Source organism: Erigeron canadensis, chromosome 8 (genome assembly GCF_010389155.1).
Source record: "Erigeron canadensis isolate Cc75 chromosome 8, C_canadensis_v1, whole genome shotgun sequence".
NCBI classification, from domain to species: Eukaryota; Viridiplantae; Streptophyta; class Magnoliopsida; order Asterales; family Asteraceae; genus Erigeron; species Erigeron canadensis.
Window position 1 is genome coordinate 43989329 of NC_057768.1, and position 22910 is coordinate 44012238.

At 34.7% G+C, this 22910-nt stretch overlaps 5 protein-coding genes across 5 annotated transcripts; 2 read left to right on the top strand and 3 right to left on the bottom strand.

Moving 5' to 3' along the window:
- The first annotated feature begins 209 nt into the window (after positions 1–209).
- Positions 210–1639, top strand: LOC122580045 (F-box protein At1g67340-like). Its single transcript, XM_043752315.1, has 3 exons — positions 210–461; positions 572–734; positions 831–1639. The coding sequence occupies exons 1-3, from the start codon at positions 271–273 to the stop codon at positions 1425–1427; spliced, it is 951 nt and encodes a 316-aa protein (XP_043608250.1). The 5' UTR covers positions 210–270; the 3' UTR covers positions 1428–1639.
- Positions 1640–4596: 2957 nt separating this feature from the next.
- LOC122579972 (mitochondrial import receptor subunit TOM20-like) lies at positions 4597–7332 on the bottom strand. Its single transcript, XM_043752238.1, has 6 exons — positions 7171–7332; positions 6422–6500; positions 6144–6313; positions 5979–6026; positions 5769–5864; positions 4597–4956 (listed from the first exon to the last, which is right to left on the bottom strand). Exons 1-6 carry the CDS (start codon positions 7267–7269, stop codon positions 4843–4845), a joined length of 606 nt encoding a protein of 201 aa, XP_043608173.1. The 5' UTR covers positions 7270–7332; the 3' UTR covers positions 4597–4842.
- A 1044-nt stretch (positions 7333–8376) lies between these two features.
- On the bottom strand, positions 8377–15215 carry LOC122578897 (mannosyl-oligosaccharide glucosidase GCS1). Its single transcript, XM_043750946.1, has 22 exons — positions 14775–15215; positions 14337–14410; positions 13822–14073; positions 13495–13663; positions 13323–13409; positions 13064–13132; positions 12854–12950; positions 12680–12762; positions 12412–12519; positions 12007–12128; positions 11816–11923; positions 11671–11744; positions 11480–11605; positions 11187–11257; positions 10833–10982; positions 10696–10746; positions 10509–10565; positions 10005–10154; positions 9504–9595; positions 9313–9422; positions 8882–8945; positions 8377–8796 (listed from the first exon to the last, which is right to left on the bottom strand). The coding sequence occupies exons 1-22, from the start codon at positions 15063–15065 to the stop codon at positions 8649–8651; spliced, it is 2553 nt and encodes an 850-aa protein (XP_043606881.1). The 5' UTR covers positions 15066–15215; the 3' UTR covers positions 8377–8648.
- Positions 15216–16680: 1465 nt separating this feature from the next.
- On the top strand, positions 16681–18486 carry LOC122610934 (aldehyde oxidase GLOX-like). Its single transcript, XM_043783883.1, has one exon. The coding sequence runs from the start codon at positions 16681–16683 to the stop codon at positions 18355–18357; it is 1677 nt and encodes a 558-aa protein (XP_043639818.1). The 3' UTR covers positions 18358–18486.
- Positions 18487–18596: 110 nt separating this feature from the next.
- Positions 18597–22181, bottom strand: LOC122578644 (proteasome subunit beta type-5-B-like). The gene is made up of 8 exons (XM_043750650.1): positions 22124–22181; positions 21099–21235; positions 20867–20996; positions 20597–20703; positions 20367–20501; positions 19810–19913; positions 18987–19087; positions 18597–18897 (listed from the first exon to the last, which is right to left on the bottom strand). The coding sequence occupies exons 2-8, from the start codon at positions 21213–21215 to the stop codon at positions 18770–18772; spliced, it is 822 nt and encodes a 273-aa protein (XP_043606585.1). The 5' UTR covers positions 21216–21235; positions 22124–22181; the 3' UTR covers positions 18597–18769.
- Positions 22182–22910: the final 729 nt, after the last annotated feature.

Consider the following 22910-nt stretch of genomic DNA (forward strand, 5'->3'; position numbering starts at 1 on the left):
TAAAAATGTAAAAACGAAAAAGAGAAAACCTAAAAATAGATTGCTATATTTAGTGAAAAGTTCTGTCTAATATTGATTTCACTAAACAAAAAAAAAGAGAGAAATGACAAAAGTGAGTTAAGCCAAGGGGCACTATAGTAACTTGCTGACTACTCATACCCATTATAAAGTCAACAAATCCAGTGTCCAAAACCCAACAGTAGCACCCATTTCCCTTTCATTTCACCCCCCAATCAATATCTCTTATTATTACAGTAATTCACATTACATATGAAAACCCGACGGGGAAATGCCTATCCGGTTGCCGGAGCTCAGTTAACTAGCAGCCGGAAAAAGTCAAAACCGTCAAATGCTCTTTGTGACAACTTTGATAGACTACCAGACGACATCGTTTTAGTCATCCTTGCGAATCTTAGCTCCTCAGCCGAACGCCCGTCTGATTTCATCTCCTCTCTATTAATGTAATAATTTTTTATTTTTTATTTCTCAAAATGAAGACATTTTGTTTATATGTATATATATATATTTTGTAGGTGGTGATTTTATTTTTATGTGTGAATTATTGAAACAGAAACAGAAGGTTTTACGGATTGGGACTAGACCAGAAGGTGTTATCGAAAGCTTCGGCAGAAACGTTTGCGATTAAACCTCACAAATGGTCTCTCAATGCCAATTGGTTTCTTAAACGATGTTCTGATGCCGGAAACGCCGATGCTTCTTACACTCTCGGCATGGTTAGTTCTTTTAATTACATTTTATTATCATTAATGAATTATGTTTAATTAATATATACATTAATTATTAACTGTACTATATTTGTTTGGTTACAGATTCAGTTCTACTGCTTTCAAAACAGAAGAAATGGGGCAGCGTTGATGGCAAAAGCAGCGATTGCATCACACGCGCCAGCATTATACTCGCTTGCTATCATCCAGTTCAACGGAAGTGGAGGCACAAAAAACGTCAAGGACCTAATTGGGGGAGTCACGCTGTGTGCACGTGCAGCGTTTCTGGGCCACATTGACGCTCTCCGTGAATTGGGTTATTGTCTGAAAGACGGTTATGGAATCAGTAAAAACGTAACAGAAGGCCAACGGTTTCTGTTACAAGCAAACGCGCGTGAACTGAATGCAATGTACGATCCACGTGCTTCTGTTGCGGGTCGGGTGGGTCATCCCGCAAACCGTTTTCTGGCGAGTTGGTTTGTGAATCGGGTGCCCGACCCGGCATTGCGGATTTGTTGTTATGCGGGTTGTGGACGACCCGAGACTAGGATGCATGAGTTTAGGAGGTGTTCGGTTTGCGGGGTGATGAATTACTGCTCACGTGGTTGTCAAGCGCGTGATTGGACAATGGGTCATTTTAAGAGTTGCAGGCCCTTGGTGTTTATGAATGTTGTTGATCATCCTCACGCGTGGTTGGTTTAACGCTGACAATGACGGTGAGATGATGAAAAGGAGGATGATGTGATGATATTGGTTTTATGTTTTTACAGTTTAGAGGGTAGCAATTTTGTACACAAAACAAAATATATATAGCTATATAGCTTAGCTAGTGGAGTAATATGAGATATGATATCATATAGCTGCCTTTTACTTTTTTAGTTTTTGTTACCTTATCAAAAATAGTTGTGGCTAAATTTCCATCGCCTCGTCTTGCTTGTCCTTTTGAATCCCTTTTCGGGGATCCAAATTTCCAGTACTGGTTGAGTTATAATTTGATACGTATGCATTACCAATTAATACTATATCGAATGCAATTAGTGATCACAAGTCTTGATACTGCCAAACATCATATGGCAAATGAACCACTAAATGACTCGACCACACCATGTTGATATTACATTTAACATAATGATTTGCAAGGAAAAATTTAATTAATGGAAAATATGGAGGTAGTTTTGCATGGGAGTATAAAAGAAATATAACAATATAAAAACACAAAAATTCGTCAATACTCAAGAAAGTTATATTTTCAAGTCAAGAACATATCAAATACGACCTTTAGAACTATAATTAACATGTATAAAATAATGATAGATTTATATCAAAAGTCCACCACGTCAATTTTATTGTCACTATGACTATATTTCTCAAGACCTTAACTTATTAATGCTCAAGTATTTATGATACTATTGTATATATTGAAGATTTGACTGACTTAATGTAATGTAATGGTAAACTGTTGATATATCTTTCTCAACCATCAACTAAAGTTATTAAAGTAGTAATATATAGTTGAAATCCGAAATTATTTCCTGATGGCGAATAAATGTTTCAATGTAAAAATACCAAAGTTAATTCCGGAGTACAATACAAGCAAATTAGAGAAATGACTATATTAAAATAAAATATGCGAATAAGTACTTTACGATAAAAGCATTATCACGTGAATCAATGTAAAAAGTATGTAAAAAAGGAACCATACGAATTTTATTAGCATTGCAAATTCAAAATCGAAAGCTCAAGACATGGTATTTTGCTTTCTTTATTTTATTTTGATAATGAAAAAAGGCGAAAGCATTAAAATTGCCACATCAAAAGGCATCCTATGCCATTTATATATCATTTTTCCCATTTCAAATCCATACCCTTTTTTCCTTTTTTTTTATTTTTATTTTTTTTACCTCTTTATGTAACAACAACCATCGATTTTTAAAGTAATGCCATAGTAATATTCTGTATACAGTAGCTAGGTCGTTTAAAAAATAAACAACAAATGCTTGATTACATTAATCTAATCCACATTCATTTGAATCAACAGCCACTATGTTAAACCTTAGCTTTTTATATTTAGAAAAGTATTATATATATTTTTTTTACTTTTTTTTAGAAGGGATAGAAAAGTATATTATAACTCTAAACTTGTAGTATATGGGAAAGGACTATAAACTTATATTAAGAATGGCTGTGTACAAATCAATGCCATATTTTAAAATGTAGTTTGAACAAGACAAAATTTTAAAATAAACCAGTTACATTTAATAAAATATATTAAGAATGAAAAAAATTTAGAGATCAGTTGACTACATGACTTGTCAGGCTCTCAAAGTCTCATTGAAAGCAATTCACTTTCCTCTTCACCCCTCCCCGACAATTCCCGGCCTCCTGTTTAATACTTATATGAGTTACTAATAATATACATGAGTTAAGCATACTAGTTTAATCAACCAGTGGTTAAAAGTAAGTAAATCTATGTTATTTTTTTCTTCTTTTTTGTAACGGCAAATTTAGATCACTGACGGACGATTGGAGTATCATCGTGTCATTAGGGTACCACCCAATCATATCCCTACTATGCAATAATGTCAATACACCAATTCAAGATGAAAACTCCTTATGAGAGAACCCCTATGTGAGTTTTCAATCCATGACCTTATGGTCACTAGGCTTTATTCCACCACCAAAATGCCACTAGGCTATTAAGCCATAAACAAGTAAAAATATATATCAGTTTTTTGTTTTTTCTTATTTCTTTTTGGTTAAACTAATTTGGAAACAATATATATTCCTAAAAAAGATACTATGGTCCAACAACTCCACTCCATTTAAAGATGTACATATTCTAAGTAAATTGAGTATGGGCTTTGAGAGTGTAATGGCACTACCAAAACCAAGCATAGTGCATTGAGTATGGGATTCATCAACCATAATCACACGCCGGCCGCATTCAACTTTAACCAAAACCACTATTCCATCTTTTAGAGTAGTTGCTCACCAGTTGGAACTAATATGAGGAGTTAAACTCTAAAGGCATGTTTGGTTATTATTTTAAATCGATATATTATTATTTTATACTCATAAAACTTTAGTATTACTACTTTTTAAAGCTTATACTTTATCCATATTATAAAGTCCAATCCAATCCTTTCTATCAAACACATGATAGATATAATTTATTCAAATTCTAATTTTATCAAATTTTATTGGTTCAGCTTGTAATTCTTTTAAATTTTAATTCGTTTGACAAATTCCAAACTTTCAAAATATTGTTTTAACGAAACATGAAACATTGTGGGAAAAGTACTCGTGCTCAGATTTTCTTAATAGAAATCTGCGTGCTCTATTCACAATACACTGGACTTCACTAAACGAGGCCTAGAAAACACTAGTATGTCCGTGCTTCACTGAAAGCTAAACACGATTATAAAGGTAAAGGACTAAAATTGGTAATAAAAGTTACCAATTATATTTAAGTGACTAAGTTTGAGGACAAAATAAATAATTCTAACTTAAAGAAGTGGACAATAGTACGGTGCTTCTTGCGAATGTATAATGCTTTTAATTTTTTGTTTTCCTCACAGATGTGTGCATAGCTAATTACTAAATCACGAATTGATTGATTTTAGATGCTCTTTAGAGCAAACCATTTCGACAAATTATACAACTGAACGTAGTTGATCTGCAGACTTAGCACTCATAAACGTTTTATCGTTTACATAAAGGTGGTTGCCTCTTGCCATTGACACTACTAAAGATTTTAAGGAGAATGTCAGAAGCTTTGCAAAGTTCATGAACGCGAGTTAATGATTTAGCCACATACATATTATCACAGACATCCCACAATACATACATATGTATTATGCCTATAAACGCAATGTATATGATTGACGTATCATATTATTATGTACCTAGCAGAATGTGTCAAATCTGGTGTCAAATGACAATTTATAAACGGTACCTATAGGTGCACAACTGCACATTTATGATTTAACATTACATCACAAATTTATAAGCACTAACCTCTCAAGTGGCTCAAAATCCTCAAATGGTAAACATGTACTATGCAGTCTATAACATTTGCATCCTTTCTCTAATGTGAGAGCCTCAACATAAAGATTTTTTATCGTGGCATTTGAGACTTGGCCATCCCAACCCATATAACAACCCCAGCAGCAAGAATCACCCATCCAAGTACATCATACTTCAGATCACTGCTCTTTGTTTTGGCTGGGCCCTGTAACAAGCAAGAGGATTTCCAACATCAGATACTAGCATACTATTATGTAAATTGGAAAACTACAGTCTTTTTCTAGCACTGTAGAAAAATCGGCAAGGAAGGGTAGCTTTATAATCTTTTTTAAAAAAGAAAGCATATTTCATTAAAGAACACATAACTACAAATATTTCCTGGTTAAAAAAATGTAAGTATAAAGAAGTATATAAGTTCAATTTTGACATAAAGGGAACAGGGATGAGCTACCCGTGACCAACTCAAGCTCGACTCGTTAAAAAAGCTAGATTTGAGTCAAGCTTAAACGAGTTCAAGCCTAAATTAGATCCCGAACTCAAGGTTCAGACACTAAAATCGTGAGCCTAAAGTCCTACACAAGGTTTTAGATATAGTTACATTTTAAATAGTTTTTTATACATCTATGAGTCATATAACTCAAAATTTAATATTTCTAGATACTATTACTCCAATGGAGCTTACCAATAAAAATCATATTTAAAGTAAAATATTTATAAAAAAAAAAACTAGTTTAAAATGACGTATTACAATATTATTCTGAGACGTACAATAAATCTCCCCCTCTGAGGTAAAAAAAAATAAATTACGATCTACAAAGTTTTATGCATCAAGAGAGTTAAAAATTGGACGCCTTTCAGCTTAGTTGAACTGTTCAACCCATTTGACCCACTTCCCTTCAGGCTAAACTTTTAATTTTACTTCAGACCCGTTTCACATAAAACACAACACACCTCAACCCATTCATAAGCAACTAGTTCAAAATTGAGACCTAGCAAATACCAAAGAGAATGTACAACCTTTGCCCTAGCAGATGTGGTAGATTCTCCACCCGAAGGCTGATGGGTTTGATTGAATCCTCCGTGTTTGTGGAACTCATAGTGCAATTCAGGTGCCTACCAGATTTAGAACAAAAAATTAAACAAATTAATGCAAAGTATACAGTGAGCAGAACAACAAGATACCATAATTCACAAATTTGACTGATGCATATATATTATATTGAATACCTTAGAAGAGTTAGCCAAAGATTGGAGATAAAGTTCATTCCCTGGACACTGATGTAACAAACACGATCATAAACATTCAGAAACTAGAGCAAGAAAACCAATTAATATCTTTCAAACGGTAGTCAGCTTCTGCATATGACATCATCAAAAGCAAGTACACAGTACCTGATTCACTGCCTTTTGGAAAGAATCAGATGCCTCTTCAAATAGAATCTGCGCCTCATCAGTATCAGGAGTTATAAATGCAAGTGAGGTGAGAGCATTTCCCAAACACCATAATGCCTCGTGTTTCACCGGGTTGATAGACAAAGCCTCTTCCAGCTTGGAAATAGCAACTAAGTTCAAAGATTTTCACGCATTTTCCAGGAAACATAAAAAGGTCTTAGTAATTGGGAATTAAATTCTTGTAAAGTAAGTCAGCATTAAAACAGGGCAAACAATACCTTTAATCATATTCCTTCCTTCATTGGCATCTCCTAAATGAGATAATTCCAACAAAGCTCCACCCCATCTTGTTAAATTCTGTCATCACCAAACATATAGTAATTTAATATTAACAATGGACTTTCTTTCAAGCATATTATTATTATATAATAATACATGAAGAATCATGATCTGCTTGATCTTTAACACACATTACTAATAACATGACCAATTCTTCAAATTGGAATCATATTTCCCGATTGAAAGGAACAGGATACATGCTCATCTCAAGAATATCTTAGCGTTTTAGGATAACATTAGAAAATCAAATAGTCGGGGAAACTTGTTTCCATGATTTTGATGATATCGTGACAAAATAGTACTTAGGGTTAACTCAATACCGGTGTTCAAAGGTCTTCATTTCATACTAACGAGTGAGCATAAGGACTCAAATGATCAAGTAGCCAAATTGAAAGTGGAAAAGTTTTCATCATTTAACGTGCACAAGTGACTACAGTTAACTAAGTTTACATTCTAATAATGTCATGATAATGGTATTAAAATCCGAGAACAACCTTTCTCCATACATATTGAAGGAGGACTTTTAATCATCATTATACAATTTACAAATGAAGCCAATGGTAAAGAAAACCTTTACTACCATAATTTAAATACGCAATTATCTATTATTAGATGAAGGCAATAATAAATAATGTAATGATAATAAGTTGGCAATAAATGAAAGATATAATAAAGAAAGAAGATACACATCAGCATCAGTAGGGTCTTTGGCGTAATGAGTTTCAGCGATGATACGAGCATGTTCGAACATTATAAGCCTCTCGATATCTTCCTGGCTTGGCTCCATTCTTATTCTTAATAATAAATATTATTTACTTTCTTTATGAAGATGGTCCAGAGGAAGCGTTTAGGGTTTATGAACAAAAACCAGAAGTGTTTTTCGATACGAGGGTTTTATGTTTGCGTTTTTTCTGTTTCACTTTCCACACGTGGAATGTGGGCTACTTTCAATGGGCCCCGACGGCTCGGCAAAAAAGCCCATCTCTATAGTCTATATATCATCATCATTATTCAATAAAATAAAGGGAAATGATAAACACAGAACCCGAGGCTATACTTAATACGTTATTACATGCATAAATGACTTGCACATTGAAGATAATTATCTCTCATATTTACGGATTGATATTCAATGTATAACCTTCTATGGATGTAATAACGTATTAAACATAACCCTTGGAGCTATGTTTATCATTTCCCTAAAATAAAATAGGTCAACGCAGAGAAGAGTGTGACCTTGAGTATTTTTATAATTGAAAAGAATAAAAGAGGTTGAATCATTTTAAATCACCTCAAATAGGAAAATTTTTTAAATAAAAAGAATTAATAAATCCCTTCAAATCCTATTATATTATTTCTTTTCCATTGTTAAAAGAAGTCAAGAACACAATTTATTCAACAATTTTTTTATGAACAAAACTCCATTCGATAAGCTGATTAACAAGTAGCAGTAATTGTCCGGTTCACTTCAGACTCCCAATTGGATAAACCTCGTGGTTATGGGCTGTAGATATGATAGATACCATTGAACCTTGTAGGCATCATCAATATTCAAGTACTGTGGCATTAATTTGTGCAATCATCAGTATAGCATGTTGAAACAAGGTGTTACAATGTTCCATCCTAAAAATCACCTTGTGTAGCAAGCTGATCATTATACTAGTTAAACTGTATCGTTAAATTTCTAAAATTCATTACCTATTGCAAATTAATCATTATACTTTGCTAACACCTTGTTTAGATGTATCCATGTTTCTATTATTGCTTGTACATTTGTAACTTTGTGCAAATTAATGAAAATTCACCTTTAAAGTTACTTTGCTAACATGAAAGAAGATTATGAAAAGTAAACAGCATTTTAGCAAGTTAAAGTAAATGATTTAACACATCCCAATAAACTATTTTGATAGAAAAACTGATCTTATCAACCTCAAAATTTTGTCGATGCCATGATTTAGGCTGGGTTTAAAGATCATAGATCTCTATAACAAACAATTTAAATCTATGATCTTTAAGGTCGGACATCTTGTATTATGGACATCAATCAACTTTTTGTTAACCATTTAACATTTTCTTGTGTATCCATCTCCCCTAAACCTTGGCGATATGTAATCCAGACCACTAAACAATTTTCCAGGATACAAGTAACAAATACTCCTATGATGGTCAAATTTGTAAGCTATATGATTCTGCCATAATTAAAACTGCTAGTGAAGTCCAGCCAGTAAAAGGGTGTGCGCCTTTTCCATTTCCCTTCTTCTGATCATATTGTTCCCAAAAATAACCAGTCTGCTTATAATTCTTCATCACATTTCTGTTGTACAATTTAAAGGATGTGTAAATTCTCAAAAAAGAAGCACATGTTACTAGAGCACAGACATAATGACGACTAAACATACCGGATCAGATTGCCCCTCAATTCATTGTAAATAATTTCAGCTCTTTCTCTATACGGCCCTTCCTCTACAAAGACAAGTACATATCAGTATAGAAACGAGTTGAAGTTCAGCAGCAATATAATTATTTGAGATGGCAATTTCACCTTCTTTCAAAGCAAAATATGGGGTAAATACCAGTCGTATTCCATAGGTAACGGGTCAAATGAGTAAACTAATATAAAAAATAGCTAAGATATGTAACAGTTTAAACACATCAAACGTCGCTCAAAGCGTATTCAAAAGCTTACAAACTCCTAATCGGTTTTTAGAGATATTTATTATTTCACATTATATATCTTGAAAAGTTGTACAATACATATTGGTGAGTCGATATAATCCATTCCATTTCAACTACAAACAAAACAGAGTTAGTTATGAATAAAAGTTGGAACCTTTTGAATAATGGTGCAGCGATGATAGGATCAAGTAGTTCATGTTCATCCAAATAGGGCCTCGCCAATAAGGTGGGTCATGCTCAGTATTACGTTTCATGTACATTGAGCTGCAAGAAGTCAAGCAAAGCTTAAAAAGGAAAAGAAAACTGGCAGTTATGTATAACACAAAGAATAAGTAGTCTGTTAACCTTGTTTTAGAGAGCGAGCGCAACCCAAAGTTGGTCCACAAGGTGCTCGTATTTGAAATGATGTCAAGCTGTTTTTCTAGAATCCATGATTTCTGTATGTTGAGAAACGTAAGTAAATACCAGGAAGAACACAAATAGAAGTGCCAATTTGACCCATTCACTTATAAATGGGTCGATTTTGGTTGTGTCTTTATCTTAAAATGGTCACATATCTCAAATAAAAAAATAGCTAAAAGAACGAGTCAGATGGTTCGAGTAGGTCAAATAGGTGAAAGTTGATCAATAACTATCTTTATTGCATACAACTTGATGAATCATTATATTGAAAGATTAGGATTATTATCGTTATAGTATTAATGTGTTCATAAAATATTAGCAGATCAACCGAACTCCACCCGGACTGTTTTATTATAACCCGACCCTCCCATCTTGGCATTTCCAAAGAGAATACAAGTTTAATACATGATAAGCAGAAATGAACATTAAGTTGATTGAACTTACAGATGGAATGATCTTCCATATGAAAGGAAAAAGACTGACATATCCGACATGTGGAACTAGTCTCAATTCAGGTTTCTCTAGAACCTCCCGAACAAGCTCTAGACTTGGCTGGTTGCCATTTTTCTCCACTAGTTGCCGCCTTAAACGAACCTAAACATATTTAATTAAACTTAAGGAACTTATAATCTTGTCACGAATAACTATTCTATAAAAAATGACTACTGGTTGGACGAATGAGAAACAAGATTGAATATGCATGTGAGAGTAGTTACAGAGATGATTGATATATCAATAGTGAAAGTTCAAAATTACATACTGCACGGAAACTACCACTTAAACATAATCAGATCAAAAAATAGATTGTTGTTAATATGATTTTCAAGTAGAAAGAAAGCATGTAAATCACGATTACAAAATAAAGGATTTGTTTGCTAAGCAATGGCTTGAAATTATAATATTAGTTATCATCAACAAAAGCACAACGAATGAAGAGATACAACTTACCTTTTCCGTGTGATTACCATAATCAAAATAAGCTCCATAATCTTTGTCAAAGTGCATCTGGGAAACAATCGAACACATTTGAGGTTGGGGTATAAAATAAAAAAGGGGTCATCTAGCCATGCCCGATAAACTATATGTGATCTTGTAGAACAGTTTATAGGCAATTGGCTCTATTGACAGAACAAACCTTATTAAGAAGATCAAAATCAGCAAGCAGCTTAGCAGTTTCTTCATATGCCTGTAGCAATTCATTCACTTTTTTTTTCTGTTAATGTCAAACAAAGATTTAATTAACACCAACACCTTTCATGATTTCTACATTACCTTCCCAGATTCCTTTTTCCTTATAAGCTGCTCTGAAATAGAGTGCATGCAATCTGCTGCAAGAAGCATCCAACATCTAAGGTCCAAGTGGCGTTCATCTTCAGTTGGATGTGATGCGCGTGGATAGTCATCCAAACCAGAAGACAATGTCTGGGAAGCCAAAAGGAAGTTGAAGAATAATCGTTGGTTTAGTGACATAAAAAGGAAGCCACTGTTTAAGACGTATTTGCATTTGTCTATTTCTATTCATCTCTTGGCTAAAAAATACAACATATCAAAACTTACAGTAAAATCAAGAAACATAATTCATAGGAGTATATAATTGAAACATCAGAGCCTAAAGATATAAATAACCTTCGGATTTAGTTCAAAGATGGTCTGACTCTCTTTTCTTCCATGCCAATAATAGCTGCTGGTTAGCTTCCCTGCCAATTAAAAATAGACTCACAATCTCACATAGACTTTCTAAATTAAAAAAAGAAAGCTCAAATACAGATGGTCATATGGATGTTCAGCATTACAAATTTATTTGTCACTTCACATTTATACAAATTACCAAGAGTATATTATTACATACTTAATGATGCCACTGTTGTCAACAATGATTAAATTGAAAGGTGATCAACCATATACTGATACGAGCCTACCTGATTGTGTGGTATTAAACCACTGAAACCATGCTTCTAGACGGCTAAAAGAGCGTTCAAAGAAAGCTGAGATATCCTTGCCTTCCGTGGCAGAAAATTTGTTTCTCGTCATTCCAAAAACCAGATCTGAGAATGATGTCATTTAATTAATAGTTGAATTCTTTTCCTTTCTGTAATTTATAACATTTTACCTTGTAGGACTAAGAATAATGTTGGCGGATTTCCATTACTTGGGCGCTGGACAACAAATTCTTCTGGAACCTTGCTGCAAACGGATAAAGAATTAACTTTCAAATAGACATATTGCAATGAACTGATAGATAGACACAATATTACCTTAGAGCTTCAGCCCCTAAAATTTGCTCACGTGGAATCCAACCATCAATGTTCATAAGATCTAACCAGTGTCCAATAATATCCAGGGAGATATGAGTATCCCATCGCCTATCAATATTCACATAGAATATTTATCATAAATTTCGGAGAAAAGAAACATAAAACAGAAGGTAAACATATATCCAACAAACCAGATTAATAATTGATGAAAACCCTCATCCCATAAGAATCCTCTAGGGAAAAAAGGGCGACTTGGAACAGCGGTGTACAGCTCAGCTGGCCAGTATAATATAGAATCGTCATTAGCTCGATGCTGAATCACACAAAATTATTGAATCAGTCGCATACATATGTAGTATAAAAATTATCTTCTCACAGATGCAAAAATGATGAGCGTAAATACATGTGTTAATTTAAAAGGACATGTACATGTGAAGACTCTTTCAACAAACTTCACTACTGTATAGAAAAACATTGAGATCCATACTATATACATAATTTGATACTTATGAGACTATATGCAATAACATTATAGTTTAAAAAAACATTCAGAGTTGTGATGATTTCAGCTATATATTAATAATTGACAAACTTACTTTAGAGGGCTGTGGAAACAATATTTTTGATTGGCCATAAAAGTAACCAATCCCTCCTAACAAATTTCCCACAGCAGCCTTACCAACTTCCACAAACTCTGAATCAAGCTGCAAATAACACATCTACATTAGAAACAAAGATACACTATAAAAGGCCTATAAGAGAATTTAAATTAAAAACACAAGCAAAAGTGAGACAACCTATGTAGCTGAACCACAATAATGGAAAAAAGAACAGAAAGGAAATGCAACAATTGTGCAAGCATACCTTGTCTGATGGATTAAAGATTCTTTTAAACTTATCATCAAATTCATATTCCTTCTTATGAAGCTGACTAGTCAATGACATTCCTAAATATATGAAACAGTTATAAAACAGTAAGGGACTACTATATCCTATCCAAAAAATTTTGTATTATTTTGTGACTGAAACAAAAAATACCAGTGAGGCTGTCAACACGTTCTTCGACTCCACTATTATCACCATCAGTTCCAGTTATAAAAGCTATGTCTGCTTTGAAAGGAGTTTTAGCAGAGATCTGGTATCATTAAAGTAAAACGATGTATGAAGTTGAGACCAACACAAGTTGATTCATGTTTAATTATGTTGGTAAGTATATTATACGAGATACATTAATTTTAAAAACCGCACCTGATATACTAATATGTTTGGAAAATCATCAGATGTGTCTGGAAGTTCCAAGTGACCAAACTTTCTCACCTATTTAAACACAACGGGGGGTATATAATCACTAACCTAACCAGCACGTATGGCAACTTACATAGCAAATGATGTTAATAATAAAATGATAAATATCTGAAAAAGCAGGCATATGCTTGCTCCACAAGCTACTAATTGGTAAGCAAATCAGTTGTAGGAAACCAAAATCATATAATATTAGTAATTTTACCTGTAGCGCTAGAATTCCTTGAACCGTATCAGATAAATTGTGAATGTGAGGTGTCTTGAGACCAATATGGTGGACTTCAAAATCATCCTGAAAACAAAGCGAAAGCAAATTGGAAACCGGGGTGTGGGGGGAGGTAAGGGAAAATAAAAAGTACATATGATCATGATATTACCAAAGATTTCAAATGTAGCTCCCAACCACCAACATCTTGTCGTGAACCAAATGCCAACAGAGACTTCTCATTAATTTCCGAGACACTTCTACCTAAGCTTATGTCATTTTGACCTTCATCGGCCACATAAAAGAAAAGATGTGAAACCTCTGGCCTGTCTTCACTTAATCTGAAATCAAATTTATGCAAACTCTTTTTAGTGACACAGCAACTCAGATTTCTAGAACAGCGATAACAGGGGTTTTAACTTGTAAGTATAATGAGAACAATATATTTGCTGGTAAGAGGTCTTCAACATCTATTCCAGTAAAAAGGTAAGGCATGTACTTGTCGGTTTGTACTCCAAGTCGAAAAGCCCAGTCTCCACCATAGCCACTGCAATCAACCTTTGATTTCAAAAAACTTGTGGTCAACGTCATACCATGGTCGATCATAACCTGATGTCCATAGTCCCTTCCATTATGTTTATTCCAACCATATGTTTGAAGATCATCTGCATCTTGGCATACATGTCTCATAAAGTATCTCCCATCCTTTACACCAAGCCACATCAACCCAAAAACCAATGATTCCGGGATCCTGCCAATTACAACTAAAATCATACACCATACGCTTTGTAACCAGTCAAAACCTTTTTATTCAACATCTGTATAATACTATAAAGTAAATCATTCCATAGACAGATAAACTACTACCAAGGTGGCCTAGTCATCAGGCGACCTGATATCCTCAAAAGAGGTCTCAAGTATGAACCTAACGGTCATGGGGATTCCCTGGCTAGGCCACTTACATCTGAATCATTCCATTTATTCCTTAGATAGATAAGAAAACACAATATTTACCTGGCACGAACTCCAAAATATAAGTGAGGACGATAAGTTCCCCAATATAAGCTTTCCTTATGCTCGCCTTGAAACTGCATACAATTAATGGAATTCACTAATTTGAAAATCGAACCACAAAAAGGTGGAGAACTAAAAACCAGAAACTACAAAGATGCTAAATTACATGTGATTTACCCATTCACATATGAAAGTAAAGTGAGCAAATTTCAAAAGATAACAAAATGTGGTAAAATACATGTCATTGATCAGTGAGTATCGTTCTGCCTGTAAACGGATCATATCATTTGTGAATTAAGTCATATGATTTCAAACTTCTTTACCTAGTTGTCATACCATCCTATGAACATCCACTAGTTCCTAGTTGGATCTTTATGTGACTATCTATTGAACTTCACACTACTATACATACACAGAGTAACTATATAACAGACTAACCATATCAAGGCCCATGATTTTGGGGGCAGGAAAAGGAGTGATAACCCTAGGCAATGGATGATCTGCATCGGAGAATTGAACAGACCGAAACACGAAAAACAGGGCGAGTGATGAAGATATAATGATAATAAACCCTAACAGAACGAAATTAACATCTAAAATGCGAAGCTGATCTTTGCCTCTTTCCTTTCGTAATCCTCCCTTGCGGTTACGATTATCGGAGGAGACACTGGTAATGGCGGTTGGTTTGATTCTGTTTCTGGCCGTTTTCCGGCCGTCTCCTCCGCTCATATTTTCCGGTGGTAGTGTATAAACCTCATTCAGACTGAGGAGTGTGAGTGGAGAAAGGAATGTAGGAATTTTGGAACTACAAACTTCTCCTACTTTATCGAGGGAATAAACTTTTTCCGTAGTTTGATCGATATTCACATCAACTGATTAGCACAACCAAATTATTTTGATATTATGTTAATCAACTTGTTAATAATAGCCCATATGAATCGTATCATGAAATTTTGATATAAAAATATTCATATTTTAATTAACTAAAATATTTCAACTTATACCTTGTTAAAAAATTTTAAGATATTTAATTGAAAAAAATTAATAAAATAAGTTTATTATGTATTGGTTAATCGGGTTAAGTGACAAATCCGGGTTGTATTTGAGGTCCAATATCGGGTTGGTATCGTGGGAAGTTTGGACCACCGTTGTGTTTATTGGAATCGTGTAAATCTAAATGTAGATTGTGTTTTAGATAATTGGTTCTTTGAATTTTCGGGTATTTGAAATTGTGAAGCTCCTCCTATAACTTTCGAAAATATTATTGTGAGCTTGAAGTTGAGAGAAAAAATGTAGATTGCTCAAAATATAAATGGCGTAGATATTATTGTGACCCCGGAGTTTTATAGAAGAACGTTTGTAGAGTTTTCACCTACTTTAGTCGATTGTTATTTATGTTAGTCGATTGTGTTCTTATAGATTAAAAGATTCGAGCGAGATATGTTGAATGAGTTATTGATGGTTTAAGGTTGTGTTGTTAGTTAATTAATAAGATTCGCATTGTTAGATTAATATATTTTAATATAATTTATAAGGTGGAGATTTAGTGGAACAACAGTCACACACATTGATAGCGAGATGCACCAGTGTCAGCATGCCGCTAGCTTCACAACTGGAAACTGCTCGGCACTCACATTTTAATCATTCCATTTAAAGTGCATTTGTTTTTGGACGGCAACTTCTAATAAGCTACCATGTAAGACATGTTTACGTGATCGTCATATCCAAATTGAGTCTCATTTACGGGACATCGAACAAAACTAAAGACCATTGCCTAACGCATTTGCTCAATTGTATTTTCACTGTGGAAGGAAATTTTTTACACAGTTTCGTCATACATTACACATGACAGGATTAAGTATCATGGTCATCGACATTGCTAATGTAATTTTTTTTTAACATGTTAAATTTATATTGTATATGTTTTATATCATTTTAAAACCCTCCAAGGCTACAATGGAAGGTAATTTGATTATTTTCTATATGAACCAGAAACTACTAATTACGTAGGCAAACGGTGTGAATATTACACTAGCAAATCACATGACCACGTTATTTACTCTGAAAATAATTTTAAGTGATTGTCATACATTCGGTATGCAATAAAAATGCAAAATGAAACGGTCCAACTTTCTAAAACCACCTACTTGTGTTTCATCGCATTTCAGTAACTTACGATAAAATGACATCCACAGTGTTTGTATTCATAAATCATATAGTAATCATTATAGAATGGAACATACGTTTAGTTACCTGCATACGACTCCTCAACCTAATTAGTACGACATTAACCAAAAACACACCAAATTCTATTACATACAACACTCCTTTCCTCCGACCAAAAATGATCATTAGTTTCATCCTTTTTTCGCTAGTAATTTTCACTCCTATAACTACTCAGCCCTTGATGCAAGAAGAAAGATCAAGCATCGATGGCAAATGGGAGCTATTACATGAAAATATTGGAATATCTCCAATGCATATGCAACTCCTACACAACGACAAAGTGGTCATGTTCGATAGGACCGATTTTGGCCCTTCAAATATCTCTCTTCCGTTAAACCGTTGTCGATATGATCCTTTTGATTATGTGCTCCAAAAGGATTGCACTGCTCATTCGATCCTCTATGATATACGAGCCAACACCTTTCGACCATTATCTATACGAACTGATACATGGTGCTCGTCTGGTGCAGTTCTGGCCAACGGGACCTTGGTTCAGACTGGTGGGTACAATAATGGGGACCATACGATCCGAACTATGGTACCATGTGACAATGAAACCTGTGACTGGGTTGAACTATCGGGGTACCTTATGGAACCCAGGTGGTTTTCAACCGATCAGTTACTACCAGATGGACGGATTATTATCATAGGTGGGAGACGGCAGTTTAGCTACGAGTTTTATCCCTCAAGTTCTCCGACTTTCTTTACGACTTTCTTCAATTCTTCTTCTTTCTTGATGGATTTCCTTAGAGATACAACTGATGGTATAACCGAGAACAATTTGTACCCGTTTGTGCACTTGTTACCTGATGGAAACTTGTTTATTTTCGTGAATGTCCGCTCAGCGGTGATTGATTACAAGCAAAATCATGTGGTCAAGAACCTTCCACCTATTCCGGGGAATGATCCTAGGAGTTATCCAAACTCTGGGTCATCAGTTTTGCTTCCTTTAGATGAAAACAAGTCGGTTGAACCTGAAGTCATGGTATGTGGTGGTGCTCCACGCGGAGCCTACTCAAATATCAAACACACACGTACATTTGATAGAGCGGTTTCAACATGCGGAAGGATCAAAGTGGCAGATGAAAATCCCAACTGGGAGATGGAGAACATGCCCATTGAAAGGGTGATGGGCGATATGGTCATTTTACCGAATGGAGATGTAATTATCATCAATGGAGCAGGTGCGGGTACAGCTGGATGGGACAATGCCCGTGACCCAGTGACCCGGCCCGTAATATACCACCCGAATGGGTCTCCAAACACCCGATTTTCAGTGATGCAACCTACCTCCAGAGCTAGGCTTTACAACTCGGTCGCAATCTTGGTGACCGATGGACGGGTTTTAGTCGCAGGAAGCAACCCAAACCCATCTTATAACTTCACAGATGTTCAATTCCCTACAGACCTAAGCTTGGAAGCATTTTTACCACCTTATTTAGATGCAGAATACAATCGGCTTAGGCCAGATATTGTGAGTTTGGATGCTGAAGTAATGGGATACAAGAAACCATTAATGGTAACATTTACAGTGAAGGAGTTTCTAAAGCTAGCTAGGGTTACAGTAAGGATTATAGCACCATCATTCACAACACATTCTCTGGGAATGAATCAAAGAATGGTAGTGTTAAAGGAAGTTAGGAACGCGACATTTATAAAGGAGTCGTTAGTTAAGATATATACCATCATGGTGGTCGGGCCATCAACAGCGGAGATTGCACCATCAGGATACTACCTATTGTATCTGGTTCATGGAGGTATTCCTAGTCCTGGCATGTGGGTTATGGTTCAGTAACTAAGATAATATGTCTTCACTCTTCACCTCAGCAGTGTCCTTGCATAGTTACATTTTCATATCATATTAACAAGAGTTTTTGTACAATGACTGTCTTGATCATTTAACTTAAAACTTAAACACCCTCTCTCTCCGTCCTCGTCTCCTAGACCAACAAGGTTGTTAAAAAATTTTAAGTTCCAATTTTGAATCTTAAAAAAAAATCGAGAAACTACTATAAGCTACTCAGTGCCACCAAATTGATTGGGTACCATGCTAATTTTAAGAAAAACAAAAGGTTATTTGGTCATTTTGTTCAAATAATACTACTGCCTCTAAAGGGCCAACTCGGGTCTCTGTTGAAAGCATATTACCTAACATAAGAAACTGAAGAAACTGTGCACAGCCGTTATTTCTAAGGAAATTACAGCACTCATGGAGCTCCGGCCTCGGCCATTTCTTGTTCCACAGTGCCTGGTTCGACTGGATAGTATGAATAATGAAGTTCTCCGACATCATCACCTGATAGCTTGGTCCATCCAGTAGGTCCCACATGATACACTGAAATATTAAAAATCAAATTTGTTTTAAGATCCTCGATACATACACAAAATACAAATATCTATATTGGACAGCGAAAAAATACGTACCGCTAGCAACACCACCGCTTGCACCATCACGGAATGTGGCATGATAGATGGATCGTCTAGCCAGCTCTGCGGCTTCATCGATTGTCATATCATAATGGTATCTAGTGAAAAGATAAAATCAATGTCATCATGAGTAAATATTCTGTTACAAAACAAGTGTAACTCGGAACAATAGTCCATACATGGAAATTCAACGAAACACATAGGTGCTTAGGTGGCAAGTTCAAAAAATTTACATAATACTCCGTCAGTTAAAAATTAAACTATTTGCTGATATTGAAACATGATAATTGGGTTGAAAGTGGCCTAAAGTGTAAAATTATGCATAAAATCTCTCAAATCATTATATTAAAAAAATAGGCAAAACTTTATTTAAATTACATTTATTAAAAATAGAATAATAAACAGACGTGACACTAATTATTGGTAGGAAACAAAAAATCTAGACGTTAAGTATTTGTTTTGACGGATTTAAAAAAAAAAAAAAAGTATTTGTTTTGACGGATTAAACACGCTCGGCCTGCCCAAATTGTCACCTCTAATTAAGGACACGCCTAGATTTACAAAAAAAGAATTGGCTATAATCCAAATGAGTTGTAATCAACAACTATAAAACAGGGGAATCTTGTGGACCGAAATCAATACCATCAGATCGGTGTTGGCAATGGCAAGTCAATTTGGACCAAAACTTCATAAAAGGAAATATTTGTAGTTTCATAAGATCTCCAATAAGGGGAAGCATTTTGATCTGAGCTTTGAAAAAGATAACCAAAAACAGATATGTTATCTATATGTGGGTGTGAGCAATAGACAGGAGTGCTACCCGCTATCTAAAACACCATATGCATACGGTGAACCAGATCCAACAGAGAACTTAGTACCCTTCAGTCGTCCTCCTTCACTATCCACGTAGTACAAGCCAGGGCCCTATAAAACACAAAAGACACAACATTATATTATCATATACTAACGCAGATCAGGTATTATGCCTAGAGGTGGCAAAATGACTGGGTTGAGTAACATGTCAAAACAGGTTTAATAAAAATGCAAATGTTTCTATAATTCAAATTAGGTTTACCTGAGACACTTTTTGTCCATAATTTTAATAGTTCTACAAACAATAAGTGTGTCAAAAATGGACACCGGAATTTTATTCGTTTTAATAACACGCTAACTTTTTAAATAAAATGTTTAGGAGTATCTCTGCATATAAATACAACTTAAGCGACATTTAACTTGTGTCCCTTTAAGCTACAAAACTTCTGTTTTCACATGTTACAGATAAACAACAAAGAAAAAGACACACATATCAACCCATTCATAAGTAAATGGGTCAAAAATTCCGCCTCTGATTAGGCCCTAATGTTTGCCTGTATGTACCTTTTCATCCCATCCCGCAATCATTGTCCCAACAGACAAACCCATTCCACGATAAGAGTAAAGAATGTTTGCCAACAGCTTTGAAGCCCCGGTAACTGAAATCCTTCTTTTGTTTGCAAGTTCATGTAACCGGCACTGAAATAAGACACGCAAGTAACAGTTGGCTACACTTCCTGCAACTACACATTCATGATGTATTAAATGTAACTAAAGAAACAATACAAGATTACCTTAATGCCTAGATTTCTGTGCCAGAACTGGCAATCAGCAGCTCCTCCGGCCATTGTACCGAGCATATAAGGATTAATTTCAATAATTTTCTTCACAGATTGAGAAGCTGCCAAAGTGTCAAAAATTATACAAATCCAGCAAGGTTGTGTACTTGTGTACACATTTATAAAAAATACACATCTAAATCCCAGCCCTAGTTCCACTAAATGAACCGGAAATCTAAATAATGAACACAAAGTAATAAATGTGGGCAGAAAGAAAGTGCGTACAGATATAGCCTCCCATGCTAGCTCGTGAATCTGCAGCTACCATCACACCATCCTTGAAAATGAAAGCCAAGGTTGTTGTACCCTTTGCTGGTTTTACCATTTGGACGGATTTCTTCTGGAAGTCATCAAACTGAAAACAATATGGGGAGAAATTTAGCAGGTTGCTGCATTGACAGGTTTCCCGTAGAAAGAAATCATATACCAGAGACTAATTTATCAAGATTAAACTCACGTCTGATGTAACAGGAATATCGAATGATGGGCCAGCGGAAAACCCGTCAAAAAACAACCCATTATTTTCACCATAGAGTGGGGCACTTGATTCTAGTCCGCTGAAGTCAGGTTTCATTATTTCAACCTATAAGCAACCTTCCATAAAAAAAAAAACAAAAATTAGTCCAAATTCTACATTCTTAATAGTAAATCCAATACACTAACAAAGTTGTGACCTCACCACGACATCATAGCCAACCTAGACAACATATGCTACAATATAGCTGCTTTTTTAAAGCATGCTTTAATATCGGGATCAAACACAAAATTTTGTGAGTATTGCGTATGGTAGATTATAGAACCAAAAAACACAGTAAAGTGTTTGGGTGACTGGAAGGGCGCTGCTTATTTCAGAACCAACTTTTTGTTAACTATAAGCACAAAAAATAAGCAAACAACATTTCGGAGGCAAAAACAGCTGGAATTCTAAAGTAGTAGAAAACGACATCAAATGTTGTAACAAGTAATGCGTATGATATTACATATTGATATTAAATATTTTTATCGGAACAAAGCAACAAACATAAAGAGCTCTTGTTTAGCGAGAGAAAGAACCATAAAGCAGAGCCGGGGAAACTCACCGATAACCAACAGGAGCTAGGTTAAAACTTTATTAGTCTAGCCCATGATTAATACAAATGCCCTTGGCTACCTATATCAAACCTATGAACCGTATACTCGCATTTCTGCGCCAACTGCTAACCGCACCCACATTCATTAAATCGAATCCTAAATGAAAACTAACCACAACTAAATTTATTAACTCGAGGCGGATCCTAAGCGGAAACTTTTTAATTTGTTTGCATTGTTTTATATTGATAGAAAATTTACTTCTTCTTAATCCATATATATTTCATTCATGGGGAAAATAATAGCTGTGCAACATTCAGAAAACTATATACATTAAAAGAAAAGAAAAAAAACAGGAGTACTAAGTTTTTGTAAAATAAAATATATATACAATAGAATTGAAATAATATGTACCTTGTTTGTGAATCGACAAATAAAAAAACACAAAATCGTCGAATCAGTGTTTTTAAGGCCTAATACGCGAGTAAATATATTTTTATACTTATATATATATCTAAAATAATATTTTCTTAATTAATAGTTAACAAATTAAAATATTGAATTTCACTTTATTAACATTTGTTTTTTTTTACCTTGATAATTTCACAAACACTTATTGTGTTGCTCATTAAGTCTTACTGATTAAAAAAATTATTCAATGCCAAAAGTTATTGATTATCCATATCATCACAAATATCTCAATATATGTCATTCGAATTTTCATGTCAAATCATAAAAATTATCACACATGACACATTCTTTAGATGGTGCAAAGACATACAACTTTATAAATCGAGTTGCAAGATTGCCACTATCAAGCCAATGAACATTCCAAAATCTTGTTTTATTTTCACTCCCAACTGTTCTTTAATAACATCCTAAGGGGGCTAGCAATCGGGTGTGCCTCAGAAAATGAGGAACATATATTTCCATATATTATTACCATCTGTTTACACGGGAACGCATACTCAGGACCTTGAATCATATTGATGATTTTAAACCTCACGTAATTTAGATTTTAAACCACATGTCATATTCATTTGTACATACCAATGCTAAATTAAGAGTGTCCAGACCACCAAAACTTAAACCACCCACTTTTTTACCTAACAATTGCCTTCTAGTAGATCCATTAATTACCTTTTCCGAGTTCAACCCCCTCCTCCCTTACCCCTTCCACCAAAAAAATGAAGTTGTGATC

Bases quoted from the DNA above. Each gene is read 5' to 3' on its own strand.
- LOC122580045 (XM_043752315.1), top strand. From the start codon at position 271: ATGAAAACCCGACGGGGAAATGCCTATCCGGTTGCCGGAGCTCAGTTA. The intron at 462-571 runs GTAATAATTTTT...TTATTGAAACAG, and splicing joins TTCATCTCCTCTCTATTAAT to AAACAGAAGGTTTTACGGAT. The intron at 735-830 runs GTTAGTTCTTTT...GTTTGGTTACAG, and splicing joins CTTCTTACACTCTCGGCATG to ATTCAGTTCTACTGCTTTCA.
- LOC122579972 (XM_043752238.1), bottom strand. From the start codon at position 7,269: ATGGAGCCAAGCCAGGAAGATATCGAGAGGCTTATAATGTTCGAACAT. The intron at 6,501-7,170 runs GTGTATCTTCTT...TGGTGATGACAG, and splicing joins AAGACCCTACTGATGCTGAT to AATTTAACAAGATGGGGTGG. The intron at 6,314-6,421 runs GTATTGTTTGCC...CTTTGAACTTAG, and splicing joins AGGAAGGAATATGATTAAAG to TTGCTATTTCCAAGCTGGAA.
- LOC122578897 (XM_043750946.1), bottom strand. From the start codon at position 15,065: ATGAGCGGAGGAGACGGCCGGAAAACGGCCAGAAACAGAATCAAACCA. The intron at 12,763-12,853 runs GTATTTTTTGTT...TCATATATTTAG, and splicing joins ACGTGTTGACAGCCTCACTG to GAATGTCATTGACTAGTCAG. The intron at 10,566-10,695 runs GTTTGTTCTGTC...ATTGTTTCCCAG, and splicing joins ATTTTGATCTTCTTAATAAG to ATGCACTTTGACAAAGATTA.
- LOC122610934 (XM_043783883.1), top strand. From the start codon at position 16,681: ATGATCATTAGTTTCATCCTTTTTTCGCTAGTAATTTTCACTCCTATA.
- LOC122578644 (XM_043750650.1), bottom strand. From the start codon at position 21,215: ATGAAACCTGACTTCAGCGGACTAGAATCAAGTGCCCCACTCTATGGT. The intron at 20,997-21,098 runs GTGAGTTTAATC...TATTGTTTTCAG, and splicing joins ATATTCCTGTTACATCAGAC to TTTGATGACTTCCAGAAGAA. The intron at 20,502-20,596 runs GTAATCTTGTAT...GTCTTATTTCAG, and splicing joins ACAGAAATCTAGGCATTAAG to TGCCGGTTACATGAACTTGC.